The 19,850-nt window shown below is 41.4% G+C and overlaps 1 protein-coding gene and 1 pseudogene across 1 annotated transcript in view; one reads left to right on the forward strand and one right to left on the reverse strand.

Annotated features, from left to right (window-relative positions):
• The window catches only part of LOC139530811 (apoptosis-resistant E3 ubiquitin protein ligase 1-like), a 40,139-nt gene extending 26,370 nt beyond the window's left edge, over positions 1 to 13,769 (reverse strand). Inside the window, exons 1-4 of the mRNA XM_071327520.1 lie at positions 13,698 to 13,769; positions 12,277 to 12,547; positions 11,569 to 11,737; positions 9,837 to 10,057 (exon numbers count right to left, since the gene is read on the reverse strand). Coding sequence (XP_071183621.1) covers positions 9,837 to 10,057; positions 11,569 to 11,737; positions 12,277 to 12,424 — 538 coding nt within the window. The 5' untranslated portion in view covers positions 12,425 to 12,547; positions 13,698 to 13,769. The remainder of the gene's footprint in view (positions 1 to 9,836; positions 10,058 to 11,568; positions 11,738 to 12,276; positions 12,548 to 13,697) is intronic.
• A 22-nt stretch (positions 13,770 to 13,791) lies between these two features.
• On the forward strand, positions 13,792 to 19,779 carry LOC139530813 (rRNA-processing protein FCF1 homolog; annotated as a pseudogene).
• The last annotated feature ends 71 nt before the right edge of the window (positions 19,780 to 19,850 follow it).

A 19,850-nucleotide genomic window follows, 5' to 3' on the forward strand; every position in this document is an offset into this window, starting at 1 on the left:
CTGCTCCTGTCATTACAGCGGGCCGCTTTTCCGTTCTGCCCCTGTCATTACAGCGGGCCGCTCTGCTGTTCTGCTCCTATCATTACAGCGGGCCGCTCTGCCGTTCTGCTCCTGTCATTACAGCGGGCCGCTCTGCCGTTCTGCTCCTGTCATTACAGCGGGCCGCTCTGCCGTTCTGCTCCTGTCATTACAGCGGGCCGCTTCTCCGCTCTGCTCCTGTCATTACAGCGGGCCGCTTTCCGCTCTGCTCCTGTCATTACAGCGGGCCGCTCTGCCGTTCTGCTCCTGTCATTACAGCGGGCCGCTCTGCCGTTCTGCTCCTGTCATTACAGCGGGCCGCTCTGCCGTTCTGCTCCTGTCATTACAGCGGGCCGTTCTGCTTCTGTCATTACAGCGGGCCGTTCTGCTCCTGTCATTACAGCGGGCCGCTCTGCCGTTCTGCTCCTGTCATCACAGCGGGCCGTTCTGCTTCTGTCATTACAGCGGGCCGTTCTGCTCCTGTCATTACAGCGGGCCGCTCTGCCGTTCTGCTTCTGTCATTACAGTGGGCCGCTCTCCCCATTAGGTACCCACCAGCCTTCTGTGGTGTTTGTGTATATATGTGTAGGTGTGTGTACATATAAATATTATTTGAACTTCATTTTTTTCTCTCAGCATTTTATTCTTATTATTATGTATGTTTAATTTTAATTTAGATTATTATTTTTTGTATAAATATGTTTGTGTTGATATGTATATATTTGTGTGTGTATGCATGTGTGTGTGTATGTGGTGTGGATATATATATATTTTATTTATTTTTGATTGGGGGGTACGTTGAATTTAGCAAAATCCATGTTCCGATCTCCCAACCCACAATATGTAAATGTACCGCTGTCTATATCGGTTGTTGATGGTTTATGTTTAGACCGGCATTGCTTAGCAATATAACCTTGAGCTGTTATATATTGCTTATCTCAGGGATAGACCCAGGATGACATTTAAGTGCGCAATATGTTTTCGTTGTAACTTATTCTGTTTTGGTTTATTAGATGCTAAATGAACAATTTATTTGCTGGAGCCTCCTCAGTTCATATGTTAGTAGACGTTCTAGGATAGTGAGAGGAGAAAGTATAGTTGGGATTTTATTTTTGTTTTACCTCTCGTTTGAGGTCGCGCTGTGCATTTTTGGCATCGGCCAGACAGTGTGTTTATTTGTATTTTTCTCTCCTATTTGTGTATGCCTGTTAAAGGTGGGTTGAGGGGAGGGTAAATGTTGGGGAAAGTTGGGGGACAGGGTAGAGAGTAAGGGTGCTTGCCAGGTGGAGGGGTTGGTTGGATACTGCTCATATGTAGGAGCTACATATGCTGATCGTGATGGTTTGGTGCGCTTTCTTACCTTTTTATTGAGTTACATGTTATGCAGGCCACCATAGGAACTACAAACGAGAGGAAGGCGGGGCTTACATTTACTTCCTGGAATGTCAAGGGTTTAAACGAACCAATTAAGAGAGGCAAGGTCCTAGCCCACTTGAAAGCACTCTCGTCTGATATTATATTTTTGCAAGAAACCCATCTGAAAAACAATTCTCATAGCAGACTTAAAATGTAGGTGGGTGTGGCAAGTGTATCATTCTAACTTATCCGCCAAAACGAGAGGCACAGCGATTCTGGTACGGAAAGGAATTCCCGTTCTACATAAAACCACTATTGTGGATAAAGAGGGTCGTTATGTGATCGTAATAGGAGAGATCCACTCTACTTCTGTAACTCTACTAAATATCTATGGGCCAAACATTGATAACCCCTCATTTATTCAAAAGAGTCCTTGCCCTGTTTCCAGATATCTCCCATACTAACCTGGTCATTGGAGGGGACCTTAACTGTGTGCGAGAGCAATATTTGGATAGATCCTCTACCCGGCGAACCCCTACCTCCTATTCAAGCTTATACCTGTAATGTGAGGTATCATGATATTATAATCTCTGACCACAGTCCACTCACCTTCTCCCTGAGATTGAGTGACATCGTATCAAACGAGAGGGTCTGGATGTTGAATCCTCAGCTCCTCACAGAACCAACACTCTGTGAACATCTTAAAGACCAAATGACATTTTTCTTTGATACCAATGACAACACAGAGACTTCCCCAGCATTATTGTGGAAAACACTGAAGACCCCAGTACTTGCACACTCATCTTCTGCTCATCTATCACTCCAGTGTTTAATTGCTAAATTGTAATTATTTCACCACTATGGCCTATTTATTGCCTTACCTCCCTGATCTTACCTCATTTGCACACACTGTATATAGACTTTTTTTCTCTATTGTGTTATTGAATGTACGTTTGTTTATTCCATGTGTAACTCTGTGTTGTTGTTTGTGTCGCACTGCTTTGCTTTATCTTGGCCAGGTCGCAGTTGTAAATGAGAACTTGTTCTCAACTAGTCTACCTGGTTAAATAAAGGTGAAATATATATACAGTGGGGAGAACAAGTATTTGATACACTGCCGATTTTGCAGGTTTTCCTACTTACAAAGCATGTAGAGGTCTGTAATTTTTATCATAGGTACACTTCAACTGTGAGAGACGGAATCTAAAACAAAAATCCAGAAAATCACATTGTATGATTTTTAAATAATTTATTTGCATTTTATTGCATGACATAAGTATTTGATCACCTACCAACCAGTAAGAATTCCGGCTCTCACAGACCTGTTAGTTTTTCTTTAAGAAGCCCTCCTGTTCTCCACTCATTACCTGTATTAACTGCACCTGTTTGAACTTGTTACCTGTATAAAAGACACCTGTCCACACACTCAATCAAACAGATTCCAACCTCCACAATGGCCAAGACCAGAGAGCTGTGTAAGGACATCAGGGATAAAATTGTAGACCTGCACAAGGCTGGGATGGGCTACAGGACAATAGGCAAGCAGCTTGGTGAGAAGGAAACAACTGTTGGCGCAATTATTAGAAAATGGAAGAAGTTCAAGATGACGGTCAATCACCCTCAGTCTGGGGTTCCATGCAAGATTTCACCTCGTGGGGCATCAATGATCATGAGGAAGAAGAGGGATCAGCCCAGAACTACACGGCAGGACCTGGTCAATGACCTGAAGAGAGCTGGGACCACAGTCTCAAAGAAAACCATTAGTAACACACTACGCCGTCATGGATTAAAATCCTGCAGCGCACGCAAGGTCCCCCTGCTTAAGCCAGTGCATGTCCAGGCCTGTCTGAAGTTTGCCAATGACCATCTGGATGATCCAGAGGAGGAATGGGAGAAGGTCATGTGGTCTGATGAGACAAAAATAGAGCTTTTTGGTCTAACTCCACTCGCCGTGTTTGGAGGAAGAAGAAGTATGAGTACAACCCCAAGAACACCATCCCAACCGTGAAGCATGGAGGTGGAAACATCATTCTTTGGGGATGCTTTTCTGCAAAGGGGACAGGACGACTGCACCGTATTGAGGGGAGGATGGATGGGGCCATGTATCGCGAGATCTTGGCCAACAACCTCCTTCCCTCAGTAAGAGCATTGAAGATGGGTCGTGGCTGGGTCTTCCAGCATGACAACGACACGAAGCACACAGCCATGGCAACTAAGGAGTGGCTCCGTAAGAAGCATCTCAAGGTCCTGGAGAGGCCTAGCCAGTCTCCAGACCTGAACCCAATAGAAAATCTTTGGAGGGAGCTGAAAGTCCGTATTGCCCAGCGACAGCCCCGAAACCTGAAGGATCTGGAGAAGATCTGTAAGGAGGAGTGGGCCAAAATCCCTGCTGCAGTGTGTGCAAACCTAGTCAAGAACTACAGGAAACGTATGATCTCTGTAATTGCAAACAAAGGTTTCTGTACCAAATATTAAGTTCTGCTTTTCTGATGTATCAAATACTTATGTCATGCAATAAAATGCAAATTAATTACTTAAAAATCATACAATGTGATTTTCTGGATTTTTGTTTTAGATTCCGTCTCTCATAGTTGAAGTGTACCTATGATAAAAATTACAGACCTCTACATGCTTTGTAAGTAGGAAAACCTGCAAAATCGGCAGTGTATCAAATACTTGTTCTCCCCACTGTATATATATATATATATATATATATTTGAGAGGCTGTATCATCTCCTTTCAGGCTGCCAGAAGTAGGCAAAACAGAAAGAAAAAAAATTTGAATTGGAGGGACAAATTCATTTACTGGATAGGGAGAATGCTAGTCATCCATCTATGGAGAAACATTTTTTTTAATTACCGCTTTAAAATATGAATATAATCAGATTCTCTCAGCTAAAATGTTTAAATCTTTGCTCTATGCCAAGCAAAAATATTTTGAATTTGGTGACAAACCACATAAATTACTTGCCAGACAACTTTTAAAAAACTGAGAGTGACCGAATGATTCACAAAGTAAAATTTGCAACTGGAGAATTACTCTCTTCCCCCAAGGACATCAATGACAGATTCCATCAGTTTTACGAGAATCTATATACATCTAAAGCAGATCCTAACCCCTTAATTATGAAAAACGTTTTGGAGGACTGTAATCTCCCTGCCCTAAACCAGGAAGATTCCAACCTACTGAATAAGGAAATATCTCTTCGAGAAATTCAAGAAACAATTACATCTTTAAAGAGTGGCAAGACCCCGGGCCCAGATGGATTCCCTGGTGAATTCTATAAAACATTCAGCAACATGCTCTCCCCCTACCTGCACAAAATGTTGGTTCAGGCCAATGAGGATGGAGCTCTCCAACCTACTTTGGATGAGGCGTTTATTACAGTTATTCATAAAAAGGGTAACGATCCGGAAGAGGTAGGGTCATACAGACCAATATCTCTCCTTAATACAGACCAAAAGATTTTAGCAAAAACTCTTGCTAATAGGGTTAGCACTTTAGTGGGCAAATTGGTCCATTCGGACCAGACCGGCTTTATCCCTAACAAACTCATTCTTCAATATCAGGCGCCTCTTCAACATTATGTATTCCCAGAGGTTATCCAACGTGGACCTTGCCGTTATATCTCTGGACGCCGAAAAGGCCTTTGACCAAGTTGAGTGGTCCTATCTATTCAAGGTCCTACAGAAACGTAATATTGGAGATGGGTTCACAAAGCGGATCCAGCTTTTATATAGGAACCCCTGTGCGAGAAAACTTACTAACCAATCACTCACTAACCAATCGCCACAATTTAACCTTTATAGAGTGACAAGGCAAGGTTGTCCGCTGTCGCCTCTGCTTTTTGCTCTAATCTTTGAACCTCTCGCTCAGACAATCAGATCTCATGCAGCAATACACGGCTTTAATACTAAAGATACTCTAAATAAGATTTCACTATACGCAGATGACATACTCCTCTATGTAACAGAATCCCAATCTAGTATTCCAGCTATTCTTGATTTTATTAATGTGTTTGGTACCTTCTCAGAATCCAGAATAAATTGGAACAAGAGCGAATTAATGCCCATATGGTTGCAAAACACCTCTTGGTTAGAACTTCTTCCATTTAAGTTATCTTCAGAAAAATGTACCTATCTAGGAATTGTAGTTACCAAACAATACCCCTCACTATTTAAAGAGAATTTCCCCCTCAAGGCAAACATATAATTTTGGAGAACTCCCCCAATTTCAGTGCTCGGAAGAATTATTGCCATTAAAATGATCTTCGTCCCACAACTGCTTTACCTATTCCAGAAAATCCCAGTATTCATACCTAAGTCCTTTCATAAACAACTGGACTCAATTATCAATCCATTCATCTGGGATTATAAAACACACAGGATAGGTAAAAAACACCTCTGTAAATCCAAGATGGAAGGAGGATTGTCTCTCCAAAATGTTTATATTTTACTATTGGGCCGCTAACCTCCGTGCTGTTACGTTGCTGCTGGATGACGCACTTCTGTCATCCAGTTGGTTTAGTATGGAGCGTGAGGATTGCCACCCCTTCTCTATTGGCGCTGTGATTTTGTCACCTGTCAAGTTGGAGATGTTACTTTATAGTAACAATCCTATTATACATAGCACAGTTACTTTGACCTTAGACCAATATCATTCCTACTCCCTGTTGCCAGGAATCCCTCCTTTGCCCCATCTAACCTTGATAACACCTTTGAGTGATGGGGAGAACTAGGGAGCAATACCATATGGCCTCCTTTGATTTGTTGATGGAAACCTATAATCTTCCCAGAATTAACTTTTTCAGGTACCTACAGATTAGAGACTACGTTAGAAAACATCTTCCAACATTTGGGAATGCTAAACCGTCCATATTTGACGGATGCATAAAAATATGCCCCAACGCAGGCAAACGAATATCTTGTCTATATGACGCTTTTAAATCTGTTAGCACACCTTCTACAGATGCCATTAAGGCAAAGTGGGAGGAAGAGCTAGGGACTGACATTTATGTGGCAGACTGGGAAGATAGCTTGGAGTATATCCACACCTGCTCCATTAACTCCAGACATTGTCTTATACAATTGAAGTTATTACACAGATTACACTATTCCAGAACTAAGCTGCATAGGATATTTCCTGATACATCCCCTATGTGTGATAAATGTCATGCTGTGCAGGGTACACTACTCCACTGCTTTGCCCTAAGCTCTAACCTGTATGGTTACTGGTGTGGAATGTTTAGGATCCTCTCTGAAGTTCTGGAGACTTCAATTGACCCAGACCCGCTTCTGATCATCCTGGGAGTGTCTGAAACCCTAAACAGATTAACCAACCCGCAAAAACAACTAATCTCTTACGGTCTCATTTCGGCAAAAAAAATGTATCTTGTTGTTTTGGAAAAGGAAGGAAGCTCCCTCTACCAAATTATGGCTATGGGAATTGGAAAAAACAATACATGATCAACATTTGATCAAATCTGTCAGCCTCTCCTCTCTTACTTGGACCAGTCGGGGCTCTGAATTTGTACATTTTAACACACTCTCAATTGTAATATTTGAATCTACCCTTGGGCGGCATGTGCTTGCCCCGGCACCCGAGCAGTGGGGAGGGATGGGGGGGTGGGGTGTATGAGGGTGACATCTGCCCTCTTTCTGTTTACCTGTCCTTGTTCTGTTTTTGTATTATTTACTTTGGACCTAGAACTCTGGGTCTTTTTGTTTCTGTCTGCTCTTTTATGTTTAGATAAGAATTGCATACTTGTCTTTTCTACAAAATACCTATACACCATTCTTGTGTGTTCAATAAAAAAATATTTGAACAAGAAATCATGTAGTAACCAAAGCAAGTGTGAAACAAGTCAAAATATATTTTAGATTCTTCAAAGTAGCCACCCTTTGCCTTGATGACAGCTTTGCAAACTCCTGGCATTCTCTCAACCAGCTTCTTGAGGTAGTCACCTGGAATGCTTTTCCAACAGTCTTGAATGAGTTTCCACATATGCTGAGCACTTGTTGGCTGCTTTTCCTTCACTCTGTGGTCCAATTCATCCTAAACCATCTCAATTGGGTTGAGGTCGGCTGATTGTGGAGGCCAGGTCATCTGATGCAGCACTCCATCACTCTCCTTCTTGGTCAAATAGACCTTACACTGCCCGGAGGTGTGTTTTGGGTCATTGTCCTGTTGAAAAACAAATGATAGTCCCACTAAGCGCAAACCAGATGGAATGGCGTATCGCTGCAGAATGCTGTGGTAGCCATGCTGGTTAAAAGTGTGCCTGGAATTCTAAATAAATCACAGACAGTGTCACCAGCAAAGCACCTCCACACCATCACACTTCCATGCTTCGGTAGACTAGTGGTTAGAGCGTTGGGCCAGTAACCGAAAGATAGCTGGACTGAATCCCCAAGCGGACAAGGTAAAAATCTGACGTTCTGCCTCTGAGCAAGGCAGTTAACCCACTGTTCCCAGGGCACCGAAGACGTGGATGTCGATTAAGGAAGCCCCCCGCACCTCTCCGATACGTGGTACCGTAACGCGTGCAACAAACTGAGCATACATTTCCCAGAATAATTGTTCATTGGTACATCCGTTTTATTAGTGTCTGCTCTGCTTGAAATGTAAGGAGTTGAAACATAAACAGGGTATGGTTCGAAAGGTTCACATTTCCTCTATTACAGTAAAATAATGTCTCAATGTGTTTCGGTGTCCATATGAACGATTCCGTTGGTCCAAACCTCAAATAGCGAGTTGAAACCGTTTGTCAGAGAGGAAGAAGTGATCTCCCATCTTAGTTGTTGTGAGTGGTAGGGGGAGGGGCTTTGGAGAAAGAGGCGGGACAACAACTACCATTGTTAGGGTGGAGACATGAGCATCTCGTCATTATATACAGATCTCTGGTGGAAATGGGAAGGTGCACAGCACAGAAGGAGCAAACGAGACCAAAAAGACAACATGAGAACAAGTGGACATAAACGCTCATAAAAACAAAAAATACAACAAAAAAATAATTCCGCAATAAAGGGATTTGGAATATCGGGTAAAAACATTCATTTGAATTAATTTGATATATCGCTCAGCCCTAGGTGGCCACATAGGCCTCTCCAACCCAGCTCATCTTTAAATATTAAATTTCTCCTTTTTTGAAATGTAACTGAAATGTAACCACATATATTGACAATTTCTAATAGGCTGACCACACCGTTCGCGTCGCAAAATAAATTTATAAATCTATGTTATTCAATTATTGCGTCAACGAGCGTCTGCGTTGCCAAGGGCTAAAATAGAAGTCCTTTCTATTTCGGATACAGATCGCGCTGCAAGTCCTGCCTCTCCCATCTCCTCATTCGTTTATAAAAGCAGGTACCCACATGCCATCTCCTCATTGGTTATACCCACGTGGGTGATTGAAAGATGAACTGTGTTGCCGGTCGGTGTAGTAATACTATGAAAGCTTAGATGCCAATCACCATATAAGTTCAAAGATGAAAAAGCCTGAAAGGAGGAGAGATGACTAGAAATTATTCGGTTGGCCGTTTTATGTGTGGATTAATTGTCGGAGTAGAGGACCTTGTGTATTTCAGGTAAAATAACAACTCAATGTTTATATCCCAGGACAAATTAGCTAGCAACAGCAAGCTAGCTAAATAGGACAAATTAGCTAGCAAGTGCAAGCTAACTAACTAAATTGCCATAAATGTTTAATGCTTTTCGACTTGTTCCCAAATTAATGTAATTGGTTCAGAGTTTGTTTTGATATTTTAACCTGCGTGTCGTGATCGCGTTTGGTGTAGGGGGACAAAATAAATGTATGCACGATGGCGCACGCGCGCAGCCGGTTTGGGTTCCGTGTAAGTGTTCAATCTCTAAGTGTTCAAGTTCAAATGTTTAATCATGAATTGAAATGCATTCCAGGTGACTACCTCATGAAGCTGGTTGAGAGAATGCCAAGAGTGTGCAAAGGTGTCAAGGCAAAGGGTGGCTACTTTGAAGAATCTCAAATATTTTTTAAACATTTTTTGGGTCACTACATGATTCCATGTGTGTTATTTCATAGTTTTGATGTCTCCACTATTATTCTACAATGTAGAAAATAGTAAAAAATAAAGAAAAACCCTTGAATGAGTAGGTGTGTCCAAACTTTTGACTGGTACTGTATATGTCACCTTCCCATTCATATACACACACATACTCCCACACACACACACATCCATGAAACAGTTATTGCACTTATTGTTTCAGCATGACTATGTAGTAACAGTCAACTTCTCCTTTACAACATATTACCTAGTTCTGCTCATCTGTGTGGCTATTGCTTGATAAAACAGTGAAACGCTAGGTCCTTGCAATACATCAGTATCTTCTACAGACAACTATTGAAGTCACTCTAAGTCTCAATACATGGCAGAAGCTTTCCAACACCTGTCAAACAATGTGTACAAAGTGATCAGGCACTCACCGATAGACCACTTCTCATTCAGCCGCCTCTCAGCAAGGTTGTGCACTAGTTGGATCTCGTAGTCTTGGTCGCGGCTCCCCCTAGAGGCCTGGAGAACCTTGACGCCCGTGGACAGCTTGATGTAGTCTTCGTAGTAGTATCCCCACGCAGCCAGAGAGAGCTGCAACTGGCTGTCAAACTGGGCTAGATCATCCAAATTCATACAACCCAAGGTCTTCAGTCTTCATTTGGACCACAGTGCAATATGGTCAAACAGAGAAATAAACTGTCAATTGTATTCATTTCACCTCTAGCATGGCCACAGTCTTACACAGGACAACTGAACAAGAAGAACCTGGCTTTAAACAGGGCTGTGGTCTGTTAGCTAGTGCCTTAAATAGGCTTCTGTGTACTCTATCGTGCACGTAAAGCAAATATTGGTTTATCACCTTGTTCTGCACTGCACCACAGTAAACGTAAGATGATCTACTAAGTTACATTAAGCATTAAAAAGGGTCAATCTGCAGTTTAGACAACAACAAAACGGTCAAACCGCCCCTGATTTGGTAAATAGCTGAGGGATGGGGCTGGAGAAATGTAACCACTCAAATTCATAGACAAAGCTATGGATGCAAGGAGATCAAATGAGATCAAAATTACAGTTAACCATATTGAGCCAATACAGTGTTTGTTTACAATTACTTTGTTTAGAAACAAAGGAGTAGAACAAGTTTATATTTTGGGTTCTGATGGGGTAAGAACATTTTACTACGCTCATGAGGGATTTATAAGTTATATTCTTCAAGAATCTATGCAAATTAATCATGAATTTAAATGTCTAGAAATGGATGTAGCAATCGCAGATTGCCTCTTCAAGAGTTATATAAACATCAGAAAGCCAGATAGTCATAGTGTAGTATGTAGTGAGTCATGATGAAAATGGATTAGTATTCCTATGACACATGTATTAAATGGTACATTGTAATCTACTCAAGGAGCAAAAGCTTTCCAGGGTTGACAGCTGCTGTAGCCACAATAAACACAGTGTAATAACCACTATAACCCAGCTGCTCATGTTTACAATACATTACTTTAGGTAAAGAGCCAGTGCTCAGACAGACCTGAGCTCATACTGTACTGAACAATCTGCAAAGAGGAAGTCAAGTTTACAATCCCCTCTGTATGACTAACCTATGTATCACAATAAAATATATGAATGTGATACAACTGAAAATAGAAAACATTTGTCTTTATTTATGAATTAATACATAAAACAAGGTTATACTATTATACAGAAAGGCCTATCGGCTCAGTCTGACTACAGTTCAACTCAATCCACTGAGAGCTACCCCCACATCTATAGGATTGCAGAACATCGACTACTATATCGTATGTGTAACAGCCCCTTAAGAGCACTCATTACTGCAGTGACCCTCTGAAACACTGCAGCCTCCTGAGCTCAGTGTCACCAAGCGCAGCCAGCCATGAATGGGGAGTCTGCTCCCAAGTGGACAAAATAGCTGACACAAAGCAGTATCTGTTCTATGGTTGTTATTCTCATTCATGTAGCCTATCTCTCAGTGAAAGAGAGAAAGAGAAAGACCTCTCAGTGTTTCACGAAATGAATTCTGTAAGATGTAAGTGCAGAATTGTGTAGTAATGTTAGTTGTGTTTATGTGATGAGTTTGAATCTGCCCATGACAGGTGAGAGGTAGGTAGTACTGTGCTAATAACATGGTGGTGGTATGCTTACGTATGATAGTAGTGCTCAAGGCTTTGAGAGCAAAGCCACTCCTGGAAGGCAAAGTCTCGCAGCAGCTGGATGTGAGCCTCTGCGATGTCCCTCCAGCGCCGCTTCTCTCTCACCACGTCCTCCAGACGAGTCAGAACACTCAGGCTCAGCTCCTCCAGAGTCTCCACATCTACACACACAGACAGACAAAGACGCAGACAAATCAGCCAGAGCAGAGTAGACATGCCAGTATGAGGATCTATTCTAGTCTATAGCCTTGTCACAAAGACATACACCTCAACATTACCAGAATGAGGCGAACACAAGAATATACTCTTACCTGCAAACAAGAAGGCCCTAAATCACTGAAACAACAACCCCAGGCACTACAAAAAGTTACACCAATGGCTGAAGATAAGCTGTCGAGAAGGAATTTCACCCATTGGCCTAACCTTCGTTAAAACGCCCTTTTAACTGTGGTAGACATTTGTGCAAACTCCAACGGATTAGAAAATTCAAAGAGAATAAATTCCCCTTGTTGTAAAAGAGCTGGGATGCTGTGCATTAACTACAGAGCAAATCAATTAAGATTTACTGTGTTTGGCTGCAATTCAATTAGCCTCCTTCCCATCAGCAATAGTTCAGATGCCAAACTGCCACTGAAGATGTTCCATGCCATTCATAAACACTGGATCATCGCAAAGAGTGGCGTATATTTTCTCAACTGACCTTCAAGTAAGTGTTTGTATTCGGAGAGACTGTGGCCTTGAATCCATTCTTCGATCTGACTTTCTTTGCCTTTCTTCCAGCACACTTCCCAGAAGAAAATCCACGAGACTGAGCAGAAGAGGAAGGTCAGCAAAAAGCGGCGGTCCATCAGACCATCTTCAGCCTGGACTCAGACTCCTCTGCTCCTCACAAAGGCTGGGCCAGGTCCAAAATATTGCACAATAAAGTCTCAAATGATCTTAATTTCTCCAGCTTCTTCACTTGGAAAGACCTAGAGCAATAACAAAACATGACAGGTATAAGTCCAGCAGTTCAAAAAGAATTAACCTAAACAATGACTGAGACAATGAAAAACGTGTGATCATGCGCATCTAGCTACTCAGACACTGTCACTAATCAGTACCAGCATAGCCAAGAAGACATGTATGAATATTAATGTGTCACACTGGAGGAGTGTTGGGTGATGGGATACGACATGTAATCCAGATGACTTAAATATGCATGAACTGGCAAGGGTCCTAAAAGGTCTCATTACTTGAATCTCATAATCTGAACTGAAGACCACCAAAGACCATAGTGATAAAAACATAGACTAAATGCATTGTGGCAACACCCATACTCAGACTATCTACAAAAACAACATCCCCACAAGATACCTATTTGTTATCAGCACCGCTTTGGAAGCCTTCATCAAGGTTGAAATGATACGGCATTGATTTACATATGACCCCTATGAATGACAACTAGGTCGAGGATACTAGGCTGTATAAATAAGGAGGTTTTTTGACTGCATATCACAGAGTGCTGTTTGCTAAAGATCTGACGAGAAATTACACATCTGGAATGGTGAAAGGTTTAGCAATACTGCATAGCTTCAGTAATCAATATGCCTTGATACTGGCTCTTGGGGTTAACTTGTCCTGCTAACGTTACCTGGGCTGGTTGGCAAAGTAAGGCGACCAATTAATGGAACAACAGCAGCTAGTTATGTCGTTATCTCGCTACTCCATGCATGTGTAGAATGGAGAGCCGTAGCTAATACCGACCATCATTAGAAACGTGATTAACATGTCTTAGGCTATGCAAAACTAACAAAACTGGCAGGGATGAATATATAGCTAACTACAACATGATTTTAGTTAACGTTAGTTAGATACACAAATAACATGTCGCATCATCAATTCCTTCAAAACAAGTGCATGATAGCTAGCTAACGTTAGTTGCTGATAGCTAGCCTATGCCAGCTAGCGACGTTAACCGTCAATGTCAACGCAAAATAGAAATGTGGTATTCCAAAGCCAAATTCAGTGTTTCAAAACAAATGTGATAATCCACCCCTCACGCATAGCTACGCCAACTATTAATTTAAATACATTACATAGCTAATACAACGTTCATTTCAACAATAACACTTATCATACCTTGCGTGTATTTATCATATTTAGCTAGCCAGCAGCAATCGGAAGTCAAAATGTGCAAGGCAGCAAACGTCTATTGTTGATGACGTACAAACACAGTTACACGAGGGTTATACTACTAGCGAGATGCAAGAAGTCCGCTGTTGGATAACAAATCATGGTAAAATCGTACTTTAACTAATCATGTTATAATGACATGATACAATGTATATAGTGGTTGTTGATTTAGCTGTTTTAATGATTGAACATGTGTTTCAGTAGTTGTTGATAGGAGTTCGTATACTTTGTGTTGCTCTTCTACTACTAACTAACGAACGTTAACTTGCTAACCATGAGCTAACGTAACGTGCATTTCTCGATTAACCGTAGCTAACTAGTAGTTTACGTTATTGTGTTTCTTTTTTTGTTCTGACTGTATTATTCCAATATGTGTATTTCAGGGGAAACGGAAGACTAGTTTGCTTCAATGAAGAGGATGATAAGTTTAAAAGATCAGAGAATGTGAGTTGCTAGCTAGTAAGCTAAGTTACTACCGCCGGTAAACACGAATATGAATGTCTATTGTACTTTCTGCACAGGATCATAACACACACCATTTAGCGAGCTAACGTTAGTTGACTAACAAACCATGCCAACTTTGTATATACTAATTGTCAAGCTAACAGATTGGAATGAATTGTCAGAAATAACTAGCTTGCCAGTTTGCTTACTAATTGTTCACACATTCCTTTCTCTACTTTGAATAAGACATAGCTAACTTATCTATCATGATCTCTCCAGTTTGAATTTCTATGGTAATGACTGTGTTTCTTTAGAAAAGAGAAAGACCGTACCAAAGTACAGGTGAAAAAAAAGAACGATCCTTAAGAAATAAAGGAAAAAGAAGTGTAAGTACATCTGAGTAAACAAATATAAATGTACCAAAAGTTCTTAACTGATATTCAATATATTGTGAACACATGATTGATTATAAGTTGATACCTTCTTACTGTGTGTTCACACATTCCTTTCAGACCTGCAGGCCAAAATATGCATCATGGCTGTTCTTCCAGTACAACAGTCAGCTTGGTCCCCCTTATCACATCCTCGTCGACACCAATTTTGTCAACTTCTCCATCAAGGCTAAACTCGACATAGTTCAGTCAATGATGGACTGCCTGTACGCCAAATGTGAGTATCTGGAAAAGTTTATTCAGCTGAAACTCAATTAATGTAACCCTATTAGGCAATAACTGTATATTTTAAATTATCATCAAGGTATCCCATGCATCACAGACTGTGTAATGGCTGAGATAGAGAAACTGGGGATGAAGTATCGAGTAACTCTAAGGTAACTAGCCTGTTGTGAAGACCAACACCCAGATACATCTAGACATTCAGACATAAACACATGATCAGAGCACAGGAGGTTGGTGGCACCTTAATTGGGGAGGACGTGCACGTGGTAATGGCTGGGTCGGAATAGGTGGAAAGAGTATCAACAACATAAAACACATGGTTTCCATGTGTTTGATGCCATTCCGTTTGCTCTGTTCCAGCCATTATTATGAGCTGTCCTCCCCTCAGCAACTTCCACTGGTTTAGAGGGTTATTATCGATGTTCCATAGGGGAAGTATTTGATAGATAAATATTTGTCTGTTTCTGTAGGATAGCCAAGGATCCTTGGTTCGAACAACTGCCATGCAACCACAAAGGAACTTACGCTGATGACTGTTTAGTTTAAAGGGTAACACAGGTAATGTCATTTAATGTACTAAATTGACAATAATATTATACTGATCAAATATATAAACGCAACGTGTAAAGTGTTGGTCCCATGTTTCATAAGCTGAAATAAAAGTTCCATATTGAGAAACCTTATTTCTCTCAAATTGTGTGCACAAATTTGTTTACATCCTTGTTAGTGAGCCTTTATGCTTTTCCAAGGTAATCATTCACCTCACAGGTGTGGCTTATTAAAAAGATGATTAAACAGCATGATCATTACACAGATCCACCTTGTGCTGGGGACAATAAAAGGCCACTTTAAAATGTGCAGTTTTGTCGCACAACACAATGCCACAGATGTCTCATGTTTTGAGGGAGCATACAATTGGCATGCTGACTGCATGAATGTCCACAGGGTTTGTACAAGGTGCTTAAAGTCCTTGAATTTGCCACACAAATTGAAGTACTGCAATACCTTAAATCTGACATTTTTGAAGTTGGTCCTTGAATTAAAATGAGAGGAGAACAGAAAAGGATCAAATATGAAAAATATTAGAAAAATGTATTGGTCTTGCAAATTAATTCCCAGGCAGACTACTGAGCTTTGTTTCTTGTTTCGCTCTCTGGTTTCCAGGCAAGCTCACTCATTTCACCCATACTACCACTCAGCTAGGCAGGTACAGAACTGACTGATTAGGCACCTCCAAAGGTACATCGATAGCTAAAATGACGGGCAACTGTAGATTCAATTCTGCATGGCAAAATATTTATGTTAAAGACAATTTTAATATTATTGCCATGTAAACTAAAATATAAATGCAACAATTTCAAAGATTTTACTGAGTTACAGTTTATATAATTCAACATCATCAGTACTGACTTACCACTCATGTATGTAGTGACAAGTTCTGTTTAAGGTTGTGATGTATAGTAAGTTATGGAGATCTACTGCCATCTGGTGGCGACTAGAAACAATTGCATAATAGGAACTATTACAAATGTATTTTATTTTTATTCCACCTTTATTTTACCAGGTAGGCCAGTTGAGAACAAGTTATCATTTACAACTGCGACCTGGCCAAGATAAAGCAAAGCAGTGTGACACAAACAACAACACAGAGTTACACATGGGATAAACAAACGTACAGTCAATAACACAATAGAAAAATGTACAGTGTGTGCAAATGTAGTAAGATTAGGGAGGTAAGGCAATAAATAGGCCAGAGTGGTGAAATAATTACAATTTAGCATTAACACGAGTGATAGATGTGCAAATAGAGATACTGGGGTGCAAAAGAGCAACAACAACAAAAATAACAATATGGGGATGAGGTAGTTGGGTGGGCTATTTACAGATGAGCTGTGTACAGGTGCAGTGATCCGTAAGCTGCTCTGACAGCTGATGCTTAAAGTTAGTGAGGGAGATATAAGTCTCCAGCTTCAGTGATTTTTGCAATTCGTTCTGGTCATTGGCAGCAGAGAACTGGAAGTAAAGGCGGCCAAAGGAGGTGTTGGCTTTGGGGATGACCAGTGACATATACCTGCTGGAGTGTGTGTGCTACGGGTGGGTGTTGCTATGGTGACCAGTGAGCTGAGATAAGGCAATGCTTTACCTAGCAAAGACTTATAGATGACCTGGAGCCAGTGGGTTTGGCGACGAATATGTAGCGAGGGCCAGCAAACGAGAGCATACAGGTCGCAGTGGTGGGTAGTATATTGGGCTTTGGTGATAAAACGGATAGCACTGTGATAGACTAAATCCAATTTGCTGAGTAGAGTGTTGGAGGCTATTTTGTAAATGACATCGCCAACGATCGGTAGGATAGTCAATTTTACAAGGGTATGTTTGGCAGCATGAGTGAAGGATGCTTTGTTGCGATATAGGAAGCCGATTCTAGATTTATTTTTGGATTGGAGATGCTTAATGTGAGTCTGGAAGGACAGTTTACAGTCTAACCAGACACCTAGGTATTTTGTAGTTGTTCACATGTTCTAAGTCAGAACCATCCAGAGTAGTGATGCTAGTCGGGCAGGCGGGTGCTGGCAGCGATCGGTTGAAGAGCATGCATTTTGTTTTATTAGCACTAAAGAGCAGTTGGAGGCCACGGAAGGAGTGTTGTATGGCGTTGCAGCTCGTTTGGAGGTTTGTTAACAGTGTCCAAAGAAAGGCCAGATGTATACCGAATGGTGTCGTCTGCGTAGATGTGGATCAGAGAATCACCCGCAGAAAGAGCGACATCGTTGATATACACAGAGAAAAGAGTCGGCCCGAGAATTGAACCCTGTGACACCCCCATAGAGACTGCCAGAGGTCTGGACAACAGGCCCTCCAATTTGACACACTGAACTCTATCTGAGAAGTAGTTGGTGAACCAGGCGAGGCAGTCATTTGAGAAACCAAGGCTATTGAGTCTGCCGATAAGAATGCGGTGATTGCCAGAGTCGAAAGCCTTGGCCAGGTCGATGAAGACGGCTGCACAGTACTGTCTTTTATCGATGGCTGTTATGATATCGTTTAGGACCTTGAGCGTGGCTGAGGTGCACCCATGACCGGCTCGGAAACCAGATTTGCATAGTGGAGAAGGTACGGTGGGATTAGAAATGGTCCGTGATCTGTTTGTTAACTTGGCTTTCGAAGACTTTATAAAGGCAGGGCAGGATGGATATAGGTCTGTAACAGTTTGGGTCTAGAGTGTCTCCCCCTTTGAAGAGGGGGATGTTCCTTGAAAATAAATATTAGTGCTTGAAAAAGTACTTACGTTCTTGAATTTGACTTGCCACTGTCTGTTCGAATCCTGTGTCCACCAGAGGTGTTACCAGACAATTTTAATGCAGAGATACTGTGACGAGATCCTGAGGCCCATTGTCGTGCCATTCATCCGCTGCCTTCACCACATGTTTCAACATGATAATGCACAGCCCCATGTCGCGAGGATCTGTACACAATTCATGGAAGCTGTCCTGCATACTCACCAGACATGTCACCCATTGAGCACGTTTGGGATGCTTGGATCGACATGTACGACAGCGTGTTCCAGTTCCCGCCAATATCCAGCAGCTTCGCACAGCCATTGAAGAGGAGTGGGACAACATTCCACAGGCCACAATCAACAGCCTGATTTCCATGAGGCAAATTGTGGTTATACTGACTGTATTTTTTTCTCCACGCCCCTACCTTTTTTTTAAGGTATCTGTGACCAACAGATGCATATCTGTAATTCCCTGTCATGTGAATTCCATAGATTAGGGCCTAATTTATTTATTTCAATGGACTGATTTCCTTAGATTTTACTGAGTTACAGTTCATATATGAATTTGGTCCATGTTGCGTTTTATATTTTTATTCTGTGTATATCAGGTGAACCCTCTAGTTATTAGAACACTGGTTTTATACCAGAGAAGAGCATCAATTAAATTGTTTGTCTTTCACAGCACAAGTGCTACACCCTGGCAACTGTGGACAGAGACCTAAAGAGAAGAATCAGAAAGATCCCAGGAGTACATCTCCAACCATAGGTCAGAATTAACATAAATTACTAGTGTTCAATGAATCATTGAACACTAGTAATGGATAATTAGCAACACCTTTCTAATATTGAGCACCAATGCCCCCCACCCTTTGCCCTCAGAACAGCCTCAATTTGTCTGCGCATGGACTCTTCAAGGTGTCGAAAGCGTTACACAGGGATGCTGGCCCATGTTGACTCCAATGCTTCCCACAGTTGTCAAGTTGGCTTGATGTCCTTTGGGTGGTGAAGCATTCTTGATATACACAGGAAACTTTTGAGTGTGAAAAACCCAGCAGCGTTGCAGTTTTTGACACAAACCGGTGCGCCTGGCACCTACTACCATACCCCATTCCAAGGCACTTAAATATTTTGTCTTGCCTGTTTACCCTCTGAATGACACACATACACAATCCATGTCTCAAGGCTTAAAAATCATTCTTTAACCTGTCTCCTCCCCTTCATCTACACTGATTTGAACTGGATTCATCAAGTGACCAATAAGGGATCATAGCGTTCACCTGGATTCATCTGGTTAGTCTGTCATGGAAAGAGCAGGTGTTCTTAATGTTTTGTATACTCAGTGTATAGTAGTAAAATGTATAGCAAGATAAAATACCTTATACCATGATCTTTAAACCATGTCTAACAATATTTCTTCACAGGTTCAACATTGAAAGAATGCCTGATGACTATGGTGCTCCAAGATTTTAACATTCAATGGATGGACATAGAATTTAAATTCCAGTTGGACTGTGGCTTCTGTCGAGGACGATTTGATTGCCTGCTTATTGTATATTGTCAAAGGACTTGAGTTCATGCTGTTTGTTTTTTTTATGAAAAAAGGAATGACATATTTTTTGCAAGCTTATTCTGGCTGTGTTTTTTTTACCAATCCAAACCTAATTTTTGTCCTATAAAAGTGCAATAAATTAATGGGAG

The sequence above is a fragment of the Salvelinus alpinus genome, chromosome 9 (assembly GCF_045679555.1).
Source record: "Salvelinus alpinus chromosome 9, SLU_Salpinus.1, whole genome shotgun sequence".
NCBI lineage: Eukaryota > Metazoa > Chordata > Actinopteri > Salmoniformes > Salmonidae > Salvelinus > Salvelinus alpinus.